Source organism: Bidens hawaiensis, unplaced genomic scaffold, assembly GCF_021521415.1.
Source record: "Bidens hawaiensis isolate Kalapana, Puna unplaced genomic scaffold, B.hawaiensis_p1.1 tig00021689_1, whole genome shotgun sequence".
In the NCBI taxonomy this organism is placed as follows: Eukaryota; Viridiplantae; Streptophyta; class Magnoliopsida; order Asterales; family Asteraceae; genus Bidens; species Bidens hawaiensis.
The window spans coordinates 46,708-63,448 of NW_027493373.1; the positions used below are offsets into that span (position 1 = coordinate 46,708).

Below are 16,741 nucleotides of genomic sequence, written 5' to 3' on the forward strand. Positions count from 1 at the left end.
AAAAAAGTTATATTTAAATATAATATAGTGTATTAACGCGTTCAAAATAAAATGTTACCGTTCAAAATGCTAGTAAGTAGTTCAAAATACTACAAAAGAGTTCTCAAATTCGATTCTTAAAAACATAAATAAATAAATGTATAAATGATTGAAATGTATCATTAAAATTAAAGATGATGATTATTTAGCACAAATAATCAATTATAGTGAATATCTAAGATTATGTGTAAATACAAAGACGATTACAAGTAAACTAATGACCCACACATTCGTCTCATTTATCCAAACAATATAAACTTTGAAATGAATGATAAAGTTTGTATTGCGGATCTCTTGGACTTGACTGCTGCAAATTCGAATTACTTCTAACAAATGTCAAACTTGAAAAAATATATAGTTCGTAACTTACCATCAAGAAAAAAGTCATTTTTTTCAACTAAAATGTATAACTTTTAACTTTAAAAGGTCATATTTGTTTCGGTAAATTATACATATTCCATACACTTTCTTTTGAGCTAGTTTTTCGTTAAATATTGCTCATAACTGGCTCGTATTTGAATTTTGTTAGTTTCGAGAGACAATGAGCTATGATTATAAAATGGTTATCGAAAAAATATGTGGTTTATTTTAGGCATACATATTGACATTTAAACATAATTATAAATTGGTCTAAGAAAAAAAATGAAAATATTTATGTTATTGGAAATCATCAAAATCTTTTAGATGTCATTAAGAATTGGTCAAAGAATGTTTGTTGATATTGGGATACTACTACAATTAGATTATAATGTTATAATTTGACAAATCATAATTATAGTATTTGTTAATAAACTTTTGAATGAAGTTAAAACATACACACATGCTTTATATATGAACAAAAACATATAATTATATAAAACTGTAATCAATAAATAAATAAATTATTATAAAAGAATTTTTATTTTAAATTTTGTATAAGAGACATTCAATGACTTTGTAGTTAGATCTATTAAATCCAAAGCTATGGTTCATTTTTATGAATAAAAAAAATTAGTAAATTTTCAAAAAAAAAAAAATATTTAGTATAGTTGTATTGTAATAGATAATTTCGTTATAATTATAAAAATTTTAAAATCATATTGATTAATTAGTCAACTTCCAAAACATATGAAAAGTTTTATTATTTTTCAAATAATCAAATGGTGTGTTTATTTTAAACATTAATTTTGACATTTAGGCATAATTAAAAAAATGGTCAAATGTAAGAAAATGAAAAGGTTTGTTGAGATTGAAGAGTATAGAAAGATTTAAAAGTTTGTTGCTAATTGGTCAAATTCTGTATTTAATCAGATTTAAATGTGTTATGAATATTAAGAAAAAATTAAGATACAAACGTCAAAAAGTGTTAAACTAAACTAAAAAACAAACATTTAAAATAACCTCTTAGTGAATAAGAATTAAAGTGTCTGGCTTTGGGATCATTGATACCATGTGTCTTTGTCCATTCATTAATCTACAGACAATCATCAAAATTTTAAAGACAAATTGTTATTCCTTCACTTATAGCTATATTTCCTTTCTTAACCTCATAAACTTATAGAACATACTTCTTGTTCAATAACTTTAAACATGTTTTGTAACCTTAATTAAAAGTTTAAAATATGGATTTATAGGATTGGATAAAAAAAGAAAATACATTAACTAACAATTAATTTTTGTTTACTTTAATAAAAACATGAAAATTAGAGAAATTTCAATAGAAACAATAATACATTAATTAATAATAATTTTTGGTTAACCTAATTAAAACACGTATTATAAGAATCTTTATATAAACGTAAATACATAGATTAATTAATAATAATTTATTGGTTACCTTAATTAAAACGCGGTAATTAAAAAAATTATAATAAAGAAATATTTGTTAACTTAAATGCGCGTTTGAACTAAAATCATTTTAAAAACTGCTTTGAATTCGAATTCGATATTAAAATTGCTTTTGATAATTCCTACAACAGTCGATATAATTTAAGTAAACATAATAAACAAATCAATATGAAAATATGTTATTAAGCTTAGTACCAAATGTTATGAAACTCGATCTCTTAATCTCTTGAAAATAAAAAAAAACTCAACACGTTTTACTGTTTATATATGTAATAATTAAAGGTTTTAATTACAATTAATTCATAAACCGATGATTTTACATAATTATGGTAAATTTAATTATATGTAATTTTGGTAATTGAATGTGATTTTAATCCGGTCATTCAAATGATTAAATTTTGAAATATTTGATGAAATTAGAAAAGTTAATCTCACCAATTTTATTTTAGTAAGTAAATAATTTTGATAAATGACTATCATAATGTTAATTAAGAAAAGTTAGAAAATTATTAAATGATTTAATTATATTCGGAAAGAGCATTTGAATATAATTTAAATTTGGAAAAAAGTAAACTCTAAAACTGAAAAGTTATTATCTAGTCATCAAAGTAACATTAATTAATAAGTTAAAATTTGAATTTGAAATGAAAATATTTTTAAAAATAGTGAATTAATTTCTAATTTGCCATTAATATTTAATGCTGATAATTAATAAACATTATATTCATTTTGTTTTGATAATAATAATTAGCAATAACAAAGCATATAAAGAATAATCAACTAAATTCATTTCCAAATTATATAATAATCAATTGAATTACATAAATTGTGAAAAATAAATAAATACATGAATACTAACAGAAATATACATCAATATTAAACAAAATAAAAAACATTTTATCAAACAATCTTCAATCCATGAAATTAGCTATATTAAGTTGGGATAATAACCTGAAATGATAAAATTAAATATTAATATTAATATCACACAATAAATAAGTTACAAATTATAGAAGATTTGAATAATGTGAAAAAATGTAAAATTATTGTTATAATTTACAACCGAAAAATTTGAATCACGTTACCGGAAAAACGAAATAGTGAAAATCTCCATTGAATATTCGATTTTGATATATAACCTAAAGAGATTATAAAAAAAATCATATAATTATTAATATAAATACAAACAAAAACAGAAAAGAAAATAATTGTAATTGATATAAAACCTTACCGGAATAATATGATAAGAGTATCAAATAGAGTATGAAATATAAGTCTTTTAACCAATTGATTCAAAATAAGTTAAATGTACAAAAACTTACAGTCAAAGAAGTTATAGCGACTTAAGTGTTAAGTTTTTAGTTTTCAGCCGGTGTCATTGGCACAATAAGAAGAGCATCCGAAATAGCTTGAACACCAGTTTGAATAAACAACCAAAATATTAAAGCATATATTTATTAGAAACATATAAATGTAGAATATGATCTAATTTAGAGTGCTTACCAAATCCATAGACAAAATCATTGATGCTCCTTCTCGAGTCATGTGTACTTTTGAAAGATTAGCTACATAACAAAATGATATCATGTTAAATATTCATAATAATTTTAATAATATATTTTACACAAATCTAAAACTAAATGTAATAATATCATCTGACAGTAAAACACCAAAATTCCATATTATTATAACCTAAATAGAGTTGAAATCTTCCATTCAAATTATCATAACTAACCTTATTGTCTGCTGCCTTGATACAATTCAACTTACATGACTTATAAATAATCTTCGTTTTTCCTCTTTCCTAGAAAACCATATGAATAACACTTTTAACCCAAAAAACTAAATAACAAAATGGACGATATAAACACAAGAAAAAATATAAACCATAGAAACAAATATAATCGTTTTTGCTTGGTAATGGTGTGATAATGTAAGAATTCTTGTGTGAAAGTGACGTATTTATCCATAAATAGTAAAACATTTGAATTTTGGGAGACTTGAATAAATAAGGAATGTATATGCGGAATTAATTAAAAACCAAAAATTAGGGAATTTTAATTACCTTAAAGTATGGACGAAAAGTAACGGATGAGGATTAATTGTTTTTTAAAATTTGAATTACTAAAATGTAATGTTTTATGGATGCTTAGTCAAATAGTTAATCAAATAATAATTAATAATTAATTAGAATATAAAAATTTCATAATTAAATATTTCCTTTTGTTAGGTTCTTAAAAGGTTTTTAATTTAAATATCCAGAACGGTATATATGAGGAAATTGACATTTGTGGATGGTTCTTAAAATTTTATTCGTAAAGGTTTGCTTAATAATTATACATAGTATAATTGTTGATATAAGTAAAATTTTATATTTGTGTGAGTCAATCGGTGAATTTCATAAATTTTTAGAATTATAATATTAGAAGCAATTATACTAAACTTAAATCCGTAATATATGTATACTGAATCCTATTTGATGAAATATCAATTAATTATCAAAATTATCTATTATCTAAAATACATTAAAATTGAATTGTTAATGTGAAATGACTATTCTTTTTCTGGTAATACACTATTTTAAGAGAAATGTTAAATAGTAATTACATTGCCAAAATGAATGAGTATTTGACCTATGATTAAATAACTGAACTATTTTTAATATGATATAATTTAGTAGTGATAATTTCGTAAATATCATTAATTGCCTAGAAATTCCCCAAAATGAATATAATTAGCCGGAGTCATAATTTAGAGTTATAATTATTAACTTGAAAGATAATTATAAAAGATTCAAGATTTAAATTAAATTAAATATGAAGAGAATAATTAATGAGAATTGATTGTATCTTATTTAAATATATTATTGATTTATTTTATTAAGATGAAAATTAGACAACTCATTGATATACATGGAAGGTTTAATCAACAACCAATAGGAAGATGAGAAATGGACTTAAAGCCTATTGCTTTAATAGTATAGTTAGATATATTCATAATTTCATAATGTTCAATACCCATTCCCGTGTAGCACACGGGTTATAACTAGGGCTGTTCAAAGTCCATGGCTCGCGGCTCGCTCGAAACTCGCTAGAAAATAGCTCGAAAAAAGCTCGGCTCGAAAAAGCTCGATTCTAAATGAGCTCGGCTCGGCTCGGCTCGGCTCGATTTCTAAACGAGCCGAGCTCGAGCCAGGGTCAGCTCGGCTCGTGGCTCGGTTTTGGCTCGACTCGTTAGCTCTGCTCGTTGGCTCGTTTAGATTAAACCCTAAATTTTAATATCTATATATAACAATATGATATTTATACATACATTATGTCACTCGATACGTAAAACCTTATAAAAGAATAACGAAAATAAAATATATAAAGTTATAAATTCTCTAATTTATAATATTTATATAATGTGTATGTTAAAATTATATCTTTTGCCTTTTATATATCAAAATTTGTAAACTAAAAAATAAAAAAATTAAACTTAAAAAAATAAAAAAATTTAAAAAAATTAAAGGAGACTAGCTCGATGAGCTCGAGCTCGGCTCGAACTTTAAACGAGCCGAGCTCGAGCTCGATTTTTCAGCTCGATAAAGAAAACGAGCCGAGCTCGAGCCAGCTCGATTATGTTCAAGCTCGAGCACACTCTGGCTCGGCTCGTTTACAGCCCTAGTTATAACCTAGTATATATATACACTAGGTGGTAGATGTGAAACGGTAATACCATCATGAGAACATAATAATGGTACATAATGTCTGCATTTACAACCACTTATAACACATATATTATATTTAATATGGACTTCAGCTTTGCTTTTAAAAATTTCAAATTGAGAATTACTGGCTATCCGGCCCGATCTGGTCCGTGATTCTCTCTCACTTTCGCGCTTCATATGCATTTTGAAAGCGCACACACACACACACTGACACACAGAGTTAGGGCTCCAATAAAATGGAATCAGATCTTCCATTGATTGAAATCGCTGAAGAAGACGATTCTCTTCTTCAACAGTTTCCAGATCTTAATCAAACGCCGTCCAAATCGCCTCTCACTTACTCGTCATTCGCACTTCCACCTTCGAACGCCAGTAATCACGTTTATCTTATACATTGCATTAATGTTGCGTTAATTGATTCGATCGATTACAATTATGCTGTAATTAGTATTTATGTAATTACGTATCGTTTCTATTAGTTTTAAATTGAATTTAATTACAAGGATGGTTTACTTTTTGTTTATGTTTCTCGATTTAGGGTTTGTTTGCTAGTAAGTGTTTAATTGGAGGTATTGGAGTATATGTAATGGAATCATTAACCTAAACCTGGTAGTGTAGTATTGCTCAATTAGTTATATCTAAAATGATACCAGATTTAGCTATAATTGGTATCTCAACTGTTATGTTGGTGGTCAATGTTGTAATAATTGCGACTAGGAGCTTACTAATTGGCGATTAATCGGAAATCGGAGGGCTACCGATTCGATTTTACCCAATCCACCCCTAAAATTGGTACTAGTCAAAATGAGTCAAAATTGGTCATGCTTTTGGCCACAACGGGTGGGTCAAAATCGGTCAAAATCTTTGAAGTAATTGAAAAATTATATAGAAAACTTAGTGTGTTTGTGTGTGTATAGTTTTGAAAAATTACATATAAATTCCAATTCGATTAATCCCTATTAATCGCTAGTTGGTACCTCACTGCCCGACTAGCGCCTATCGTGTTCAACTAAATTTCATGTAACCAGAAATTGTTGTTTGATACAGTTAGTAGAAAGTAGTCTAGACCTCACCTGTGTTGACGGTTATGTTTGATTTGTTATCTGGTATCTGCGACAAAAATTGTGGTTAAGTTACTTAAGTGATGGTGTTCCTTTGTATTGCAGAATATCTGAAAGATGGTGTATGTATGGAAAAACCTAATAGTTCATCTTCTGAAGCTAACAATAACAAAGAGAATATGAATTCAAGCATTGGAGAAGGGCCGAAATTAGGTATGGAACCTGTGCAGATGAAGAGGAAAAAGAAGGGGGCTGGATACAATTTGAGGAAAAGCTTAGCATGGGATAGAGCTTTTTTCACTGATGAAGGTTGACTTACAGCTTACTTTTCTGTTGTCTGATATTACACTCAAAAACATAATTAATTTGATTAAGAATACGAGTGACTTGACACCTTTTCATTCTATAGGCATTCTGGATCCTTCTGAATTGACCTTGATTACTGGTATTGATGCTAGCACATGCGGAGGTGGATTGTGTACTATAAGTGAAGAAGAAAATAGCTTATTTTCTTCAGATGTGATATGTACAGATGAATCCAATGACACGGAAGCCTCTGAAGAAGCTCCGCTCAAAGAGTTACGTGACAAGAATCATACACTAAAGGGAAACCGAGAGAAGGCAGATTGTTTGATGAGAAATCATGGTTCTTTGCTTCGTCATAAAGTAAGTCTGACTTTTTGTATTGTTATTTTGAAGTATTATCATCTGTTTGTATATTGCACAGACGGGTTGTTTTACATTTCAAAGTGTTATGCCAGCAAGTTACAAATAAAGTTCTTTCAAGTGATCGTGCAAATAGAATCGGGCCTAAGGTTGGTGGCTGCTCACAGCCTTTAGCTGCATCTTCATATCCTTTTTTGTGTTTTGAGCAAGATTAGAATTTTCACATTTTGTAACATGACTTTGTTTGACCTTTGGGATAAATTTTGATATGGTTTTGGTTATTAGCCTTAACTTATGTACTCTGAAAAGGCCAGCAAATTCAAACACTTTGAAAACAGCAAACAAAGAATCCAAGATTCCTAGACTACCAATCTCAAAGCCTGGATCATGTTCTTATGCAAATAATGCAACAACAAAAGGCTCTATGGCAACTAGCCAGTTGGGGCATAGTCTGATTCCTAAGCCAAGTAAGTGCCAATGTATTTGGAAGCATATTTGTATATCTCGTGATTCTTGTCTAATACTAACATATTGCTTGCATAGGAATATGTTTCTAATCTATCTTTTTCTTCCTGCAGCCAAAAATGTTGAGAAGAATTTTGGGTTGAAGAGCTCTTTACAAAAAGTACATGGTTCTCAAAGTAAACCAAAATCAAGTTCAAGCAACCTCCAATTACCAGTTAGAGAGCTAGCTAAAAAAACAACCAAAAATTTGGTAAGAACATCACATGGGTGCTCACTCAACTTTTCATTCTTTAGAAGTTATTTACAAAACATGATATTTTACTTGGAAGCACTATCATGTTGACCACATATATCTTTGTTTTGAAGTAACATGACCCTGAAAGCACTCATCTATTGAATGCGCTAGTAACTGAATTGTTTTAAAATGATCTCCTAACCTGTGCAGACACAGTCATCTAAAGCTGCTTCTTCAACCAGGTCACTATTGGTCAAGGTTGATGGAGCTAATAACAATTCAGAAATGGTTTCAGCTACATTGCATGCATGTAAAGTTCCAGGGACATCTGCCCCTCTTGCAGCTAAGCATTTTGCTCAACATGCTGCAGAAAATTCGGTAAAGAGTCGAACCTTTATAATCTTTATCATCCAGTGTAACATGTAGTTCTTAATGCTATCATATTTGTATCGCATCACTAACTCGGAGACACAAACGTTTTCTTCTTTAATCATACAGAACAACTCAGTGTCTGAAGCAGCTAGGTTGACTAGTTCAGGACCCTGTCATATTCAAGAAGCTACTAAGGGCCTGATGATTTCAGATAGATTAAATTCTAGTGAAAGTCAAGACCATCCTTCTGCACTTGCAAAACCATCAGGACTGAGAAAGCCATCGCCGTCACTGCGATTATTTGACTTGGTAGTTTTGTATTTCATTTTATTTGTATTTCATTTTACTAACATGCCAAAATTAACTTCTAAAACTATATTTATCATTTATGACATTGATTTCAGAGAAAATCTTCAGAGTCCGCTCCCTTGAAGCAAACAAAAGTTCAACAATATATGGGCTCTGATAGAAAGTATGGTGACATGTTGCCGCCAGCAAGACCACCCATGAAAAGTAATGTTATCACAGAAAACGTACGCTGTGTGGCTCTAACGCCCGGTAAAGAATTTTTTGCACCTGCCACTCAGAGTCCATCACCAAATTACATGTTCAACACTAGTACTAAACGGGTAGCAGATACAAATGTATACCAAAATCTAGGGAAAAAAATTCCTTGTCATCAACTGATTTCCGAAGGTAGAGTTCCTGAAACAAAATATAAACCTGTAATTCATAACGAGGAAGATGGACTACAAAGTTATACTGCCTCTTCAATGTCAACATGTGGAGAATCCCTTCAACATAAAGAAGAGACCATTTCAATTGAAGTTGATGATCTTGATCACGCTCAAACATCATCGGAACAAGCTGATTATAAAAGTTCTGATGATGCTTCTGTAAAGGTCAATCTTGATCATGCTCAAACATCATGGGAGCATGAAAATGATGTTTCTAATGTAGTAGATGACAGAAGTTTACCTATGGAGGAACATGATGTCACAGAGTTGAAAGATGAAGCTGATGTCACAGATTTGAAAGGTGAAGCTGATGTCACAGATTTGAAAGATGAAGCTGATGTCACAGATTTGAAAGGTGAAGCTGATGTCACAGAGTTGAAAGGTGAAGCTGATGTCACAGAGCTGAAAGGTGTAGATACATCCTGTATTCCATTTCAAAGCTTGAATACAGAGCAAAGAAACTATGATGCTGACTGTGTGGATGTCTTTTCAACTAAATCACCTCGTGTGAGAGATCCGTCCGCTGAGTTACAAAGTATTCCATTTTTTGAAGGCCTCAACATTGAACCAACTCATATTATAGAAAATAACCGTGAGTTACCGGTCACACTGCTTTTACATGATAATCCACCATCTGCTGAAGGTAGAGAGCCTGAAACAAAATACAAATCTGTGCTTTATAGCGAGGAAGATGGATTACAAAGTTATACTGTCTCTTCAATGTCAGCATTTGGACAGTCCAGTCAGCATCAAGAAGAGACAATTTTAACTGGATTTGATGATCTTGTTCCTGCTCAAACATCATGGGATCTAGCTGATACTGCAAAGTCTGATGATGCTTCTCCCAAGGTCAATTCTGAGTCTCATTTGGATGCTTGTAGCCAAGTGTTTGTGGAGTCCCATGAGCAAGATGGTATAGGAAGTCATTCTGGTATGCTGCAACACGAGCAAGAAAACAATACTTGTAAAGTAGTAGATGACAAGAGTTTACCTGTGGAGGAAGATGATGCTGAGGGTGTAGATGTCTTTTCTACTACTACTAAACCACCTCGTGTGAGAGATCCATCTGCTGAAGAAGGCAATGGCATCCACATCGATCCAACTACTTTCATCAGGAGTAAAGCTCAGTCAAATGATAGTCTTCTGAGAGACACTGTAAGACAGATTCTAAATGATGGTCCATCTACTAACAGCTTCAACATTGAACCCACTCTTTCCATAGATAATAAACATAAGTTAGCTGTCACACTGGTTTTACATGATAATCGATCATCTACTGAGGCTTCACCATTGAACAAATCTCATTTACCGGATACTGGCTCAGCTAATGGATCTGTAAACTGTTTTGAGGCCACAACTCCTTGCATTTCTGCATTATTGAATTCCCAGTTGTCAGAAGAGTGCGCATTTCACAATGAGGCTAACATTAATGATCATCTTTTTCAAGAAAAAAGTGTCTCAAGTGCTATACTTATTGAAGTACCGGGTCAAAAACAAGATGAGGTTTTGATCTCAAGGGAGGTTGCTCCTTTGATTGAGTTCATTAGTGAGACTTCATTTGTGGGTGATGATTCACTTGTTAAAAGCGAATCAGTGCTGCAAGGGGCACCCTGCACCGACACTTATCCGCAGAGTTTGGAAAAAGAAAGACTGGATATAGAAGCACCAACAGTTGAAGCATACCATGTACAAAACCACAAGAGCCAGGAAATGGGGTTAGTGGCTGAAAAATCACTACACTCTCATGCTAGTATATCAGAGACCGAACCAACCGTTCAAGGGTGCACTGGTGGACCAGAAACTCATAGTCAGTTTCAAAGTGAAAATCAGACACTTGAAGGCTCTGATCCTATGCTAGAAGAAAAGACAACACTTTTTCTTGATGATCGAGTGCTTATGAAGGGCTCTTTACCATCTACTGAAAAGATTTTGGACTCAGAGGCCAATGTCCAGATTTTGCCAGTAGAAATCTCTGAGGAAAACTCAAAATCCATTCAAGGGCGCACTGTCATTGTTGTTTCAGAAGAAAACTCGGATGCCAGTTCCCAGATTTTGCCCACGGTGCAAGTAAATGGAGACAATCAGCATCGTGGTTTTGTCGGGTGTACACATTCAGTAGAAACACCCGACTATTTCACTAATGGAAAGTCTGATTCAAGTTTTTCTGTGAGCCAAGAATTGAGTATGGGTGTGGAAACCACAAGTTTGGACAAAGAGTTTGGCACGCCACTACAATCATGCTGCTTGGTTGGTACAAAAACTAAATGTATGATAGAAGCTGAGGAGTCAAAGATAAGCAATGGAGAACAAGTTGATGCCACTCCAATAGATGGTGGATTTCAACATGAACTGGATGACTTTATAGACCACAAAGATGCAACAGGGTTGATGTAAGCAACTTGTACATATATTGTCTGTTTTAGTCGATCTTTTGCTTATAGTTAACCTTAATGCTTCTTGATAACCCATCTCTAATTTATGGGGAAAAATCTTTAACTTTTGACTGTTGCTCTGTTGCCTGCAGGAGGTCAAATAGCATCAAAAGGCAAGACAATTCTTTGGTCATACACCCCTCAAATGCTGTTCCTTCCTCTGATGAATGGTTGGTATCTTTTGAAGCTGCTGGAGAGGTAATATACGTTTTTATCAAATAAAGTAATACCATGAACATTTTTACTTTCGGTTTTAACAAATTGAATTAATTACCATTACGTTTTGTGAAGATGTATTTTTATATCATTCAGCTCCTCGTTCTCATCTCTATTTGATGGTTCTTTTTGTTGATCTAAAGAATCTGATGGAACTACGGGATATAATTAACTAAATTAGGTCCTTAGACACCATAAACATTGTTCTTAATACATTTCTTCCAGCAAGCTTGCCAATTGAATGAACATATTGTTTCTGATTTCTGATGATAATCTGGTATAACTTTTATTCTAAATATGTAATAGCATAGTGAAATTTTCATATGAACTTTTTAGACAATGACTATTTCCCATTTTAGGAGAATAAATCTTAGGCACCCATTTTCTTCAAAAGGACAATTAGGGCTTTTTCCATCTATAGCCTATCTATAAAATAGATTGACAGCTTGTCATGCTCTTCTGCCTAATATAGTGGGCCTAGTGGAAATACTGGAACTTGATTTAGTTGTAGTGTTACACATAGTATAACTATTTTGATGAAGGTTTGTTATTGCATCTTTTAGTGGAACTGGCATATTTTAAGACAAATTGATATTTTCTATATACAGCTTTTAATAAATGCATACGAGGAAGATGGACTACAAAGTTATACTGCCTCTTCAATGTCAACATTTGGACAAACCATTCAGCATCAAGAAGAGACCATTTCAACTGGGGTTGATGATATTGATAATGGCTGGACATCATTGGAACAAGTTAAAACTGAAAAATCTGATGATGCTCCTCTTAAACTCAATCCTGAGTCTCATTTAGATGCGGATAGTCAAGTGTTTGTGGAGTCCCATGAGCAAGATGAAGTTACTAAAGGAGAAGATTATGTTGGAAGCACAAAGTGTGTTGCTCCTGGTGTAGAAAGTTATTCTGGTGTGCTGCCACATTGCCAAGAAAGTGATGTTTATACATTTGTAGATGACAAAACTTTACCTATGGAGGAACATGATGTCACAGAGTTGAAAGGTGTAGATTCGTCTTGTATTTTATTTCAAAGCTTGAATACAGAACAAAGAAATGATGATGCTGACGGTGCAGATATCTTTTCTACCACTACTAAATCACTTTGTGTGACAGATCCGTCTGCTGAGTTACATGATAGTCCATCTTCTAAAGGCCTCAACAATGAACCAACTCCTTCTATAGAAAATGAACATAAGTTACCTGTCACACTGGCCTTACATGATAATCCGTCATCTATTGAAGGGTTGCAGCACTTTATCCCAGCCAATTTTATTAAGAACAACTCTCAGTTACAGGATACTGACACAGCTAATGGATCTTTGAACTGCTTTGAGGCCACAACCTCTTGCGTTTCTGCATTGCTGAATTCTCAGTTGCCAGTTAGCCGCATTATACCTGAAGAAAGCTCACGTTTAGAAGAGGGCACATTTCCCAACGTGACTGATATTAATGATCGTATTTTTCAAGAAAAAAGTGCTGAGTTCATTAGTGAGATTACATCTGTGGGTGATGATACACTTGTTGAGAGTAAATCAGTGCTGCAAGGGGCACAATTCACCGGCAATAATCTACAGAGTTTGGAAAAAGAAAGAGCGGATATAGCAGCAGAAACAGTTGAAGTTCAACATCAAATCCTTGTAGAAAATCAGCCTCAAGGTTTAGTTGGGATCACTCATTCAGTAGAAACACACGACTGTTTCACAACTGGAAAGTCTAATTCAAGTGTTTCTGTGAGCCAAGAAACCACAAGTACACCGCAATCGTGCTGCTTGGTTGGTACAGAAACTACGTATATGATAGAAGCTGAGGGGTCGAAGATAAACATTGGAGAAGCAACTCCAATAGTGGGTGGAATTCAACATGAGCTGGATGACCCCAAAGATACAACAGTGTTGACGTAAGCAACTTGTTCATATATTTTCTGTTTTAGTCAATCTTTTCTTATGCATATGCCTAACCTTAATGTATCTTGATATTTCATCTCTCTTATGGGGAAAAATCTTTAACTTTGACTTTGCTCTGTCATCAGCAGGAGGTCAGATAGCGTCAAAAGGCAAGATAATTCTTTGGTCATACATCCTTTAAATGCTGTGCCTTCCTCTGATGAATGGCTGCCAGCTTTTGAAGCTGCTGGAGAGGTGATACACTTTTTGTTTTACAAATAAATTAATTACCATAAGGTTTAATGAAGATGTGTTTTATATCATTCAGCTCCTCACTGTCATCTCTATGTGAATGTCCTGTTTTGTTTAAAGAATTGGTGGAACTACGGGTTAAAATTTTGTCGTTAGACACAATAAAAAATTGTTCTTAAAACATTTCATCCAGCAAGCTTAACAATTGAACATATTGTTTTTGATTTTTAATGATGATCTGTTATAACTTTTATTTAAATGTTTAATTAGCATAGTGGAATTAGCATATGAACTTTTTAAACAATGACCATTTCCCATTATAATATGACTACTAAGAGAGATGCATAAGAACAAGAAATTGATTGTTGTAGCATTACATAGTATAACTATTTTGATGAAGGCCTCATATTACTTCTTTTAGTAATGGAACTAGCATACAAAGAACTTGTTTTAAGATACATCTCTATTTCTCATCTTCAGCTTTCAGTGAATGAATACGAAGAAAATGGACTACAAAGTTATACTGCCTCTACAATGTCAACCTTTGGACAATCCAGTCAGCATCAAGAAGAGACCATTTCAGTTGGGGTTGATGATCTTGATCATGCTCAAACATCATGGGAACAAGTTGATACTGAAAAATCCGAGGATCTGCCTCCGAAGGTCAATCCCGAGTCTCATTTGGATGCTGGTAGCCAAGTATTTGTGGAATTACATGATAGTCCTGTGAGAGAAAATGTAACACAGCTTTTAAACAATATTTCATATGCTGAAACTTCTTTCATAGAAAATAAATCATCTGCTGAGGCCACAACTCCTTGCATTTCTGCAATACAGAATTCTCAGTTGTCAGAAGAGGGCACGTTTCACAATGTAACTGATATTAATGATGATCTTTCCCAAGAAAAATGTGTCTCAGGTGCTATCACTATAGGTCAAAATCAAGATGTGGATTTGATCTCAAGAGAAGTTGCTTCTTTGATTAATGAACAAGTTGAGTTCGTTAGTGAGACTGCATCTGTGGGTGATGATGCTGAGGGATCAAAAAACATTGAAGAACAAGCTGATGCAACAGTGTTGACGTAAGCAACTTGTACATATATTTTCTGTTTTAGTCAATCTTCTCTCTTGCTTATAGTTACTCCTTCATGTAACTTGATAATTTATCTCTTAACTTGTTTTTTGATCTGTTGTCAGCAAGAGGCCAACAACTAGCATTAAGAGGCAAGATAAGTCTTTGGGCATATGTCCCCCAAATGCTGTTCCTTTCTCTGATGAATGGCTGGCAGTTATTGAAGCTGCTGGAGAGGTAATAATATACATTTATCAAATAAAGTAGGAAAATTGGATTTTAATAATCCCAACTTAATGCATTTGGCTGATAATAATCCCAACTTTGAAAGTAGCTGTCACTGGTCCCAACTTTCACACTATTTATTTTCATTGGACCTCTGTTAAAAAAAACTTAACGACGTTATGTTTTTTTCCAAATTTCAAACTGATATTTTAGGGCTTTTGATCGGAATGAGAATACGAGTCGATTGATGTAAAACTTAACTCGAAACGACGCTTCAAACAGCTTGATTTTTGTTAATTAAAAGTTCAAACACTGAAATTGAAGCTTCCTTTAGTCGTTTGGACCACCGTTTGGAAGTAAGTTTTACATCAATCGACTCGTATTCTCATTCCGATCAAAAGCCCTAAAATATCAGTTTGAAATTTGGAAAAAAACATAACGTCGTTAAGTTTTTTTTAACAGAGGTCCAATGAAAATAAATAGTGTGAAAGTTGGGACCAGTGACAGCTACTTTCAAAGTTGGGATTATTATCAGCCAACTGCATTAAGTTGGGATTATTAAAATCCAATTTTCCAATAAAGTAACACTTTTGTTTACAGTTTATCTAAAGAATCTGATGTAACTATGGGTTATGCTTAACTAAATTAGGTCATTAGGCACCACATAAAAGTATTGGTTTTAAAACACTTCATCCAGCAAGCTTGTTATATTAATATAATGTTTCTTTAAGATTTTTATTTATATTTTTCTTTACATTTGCGCATATTAGAACTTTTCGTGAGAATTAAAGAGTGCTTGTATCATCAATATAACGTTTAGTTGAGATTCCAATTTCTAAACTCATGTACTTCAAACGGTAATTTGATTTGAGACACATCAATAATTATACACATGGTTTATTTATTTATTATTTATTATATTATTGCAGGAAATCCTTACAATGAAGCATGGTGCCGTACAGCATTCACCCCCAGACAAATCTCTTCCTGAACCAAGTCCATGGTCTCCGGTATACTCTACAATCCTAACAATTACTCTTAACTGACTAAAGTAGTATACACTCGTTACAAAACAAAACACTTTTTTAAAATTGTTAAGTTTTCTAGTGTTGATGTATTTGTGATATTTATTTTAACGAATTATCAGGTGAAAAAGAAAGGGAATCAGATTGGACCATATGACTGTACAAAGTACACGAATGCCATGCCAACAAGTTCTCAAGCATCAGACCAGTAATTCCATTCGGTGCATATTTATTCTCCTAACACAACTACAGTTGATCCATCAAGAAGATGTTCTCTGCCAACTATCCTTTCATATCATCACATACTTCTGCAGTTAATACACATCAATACATTTGGTTTCACACATGTCGGCTCATAAAAGTTCACGACTGATACTTCAAATGAGACTGTAAGCGTTCTGGTTACTTATGTCAAATGGTTCATCTCCTGTGAATTCTTGATATTGCCTTTCTCTTTTCAAGGAAAAGAATGTTTTTAGATTACCAATCAGTGCATGTACTTTTACTCAT

The 16,741-nt window shown here is 32.4% G+C and overlaps 2 protein-coding genes and 1 long non-coding RNA gene across 5 annotated transcripts; all 3 read left to right on the forward strand.

The window, feature by feature from the left end:
- Positions 1-5,713: 5,713 nt before the first annotated feature.
- LOC143564016 (uncharacterized) lies at positions 5,714-8,297 on the forward strand. Of its 3 annotated transcripts, XR_013140772.1 has the most exons (5): positions 5,714-5,947; positions 6,742-6,945; positions 7,046-7,769; positions 7,881-8,017; positions 8,213-8,297. XR_013140772.1 is itself a non-coding variant. In XM_077051417.1 (3 exons), the coding sequence occupies exons 1-3, from the start codon at positions 5,812-5,814 to the stop codon at positions 7,474-7,476; spliced, it is 771 nt and encodes a 256-aa protein (XP_076907532.1). In that variant the 5' UTR covers positions 5,714-5,811; the 3' UTR covers positions 7,477-8,111. The 3 variants fall into 3 exon arrangements, 1 of the variants encoding a protein (XP_076907532.1); XR_013140771.1 differs by having other exon boundaries at positions 7,046-8,017; XM_077051417.1 differs by lacking the exon at positions 8,213-8,297 and having other exon boundaries at positions 7,046-8,111.
- Positions 7,571-14,995, forward strand: LOC143564026 (uncharacterized). The gene is made up of 9 exons (XM_077051426.1): positions 7,571-7,769; positions 7,881-8,017; positions 8,213-8,380; positions 8,501-8,683; positions 8,779-11,501; positions 11,636-11,741; positions 12,368-13,671; positions 13,807-13,912; positions 14,390-14,995. The coding sequence occupies exons 1-9, from the start codon at positions 7,571-7,573 to the stop codon at positions 14,993-14,995; spliced, it is 5,532 nt and encodes a 1,843-aa protein (XP_076907541.1).
- Positions 14,996-15,117: 122 nt separating this feature from the next.
- On the forward strand, positions 15,118-16,407 carry LOC143564021 (uncharacterized). Its single transcript, XR_013140773.1, has 3 exons — positions 15,118-15,218; positions 16,136-16,216; positions 16,354-16,407. It is a non-coding gene; the product is annotated as an uncharacterized LOC143564021 (long non-coding RNA).
- Positions 16,408-16,741: the final 334 nt, after the last annotated feature.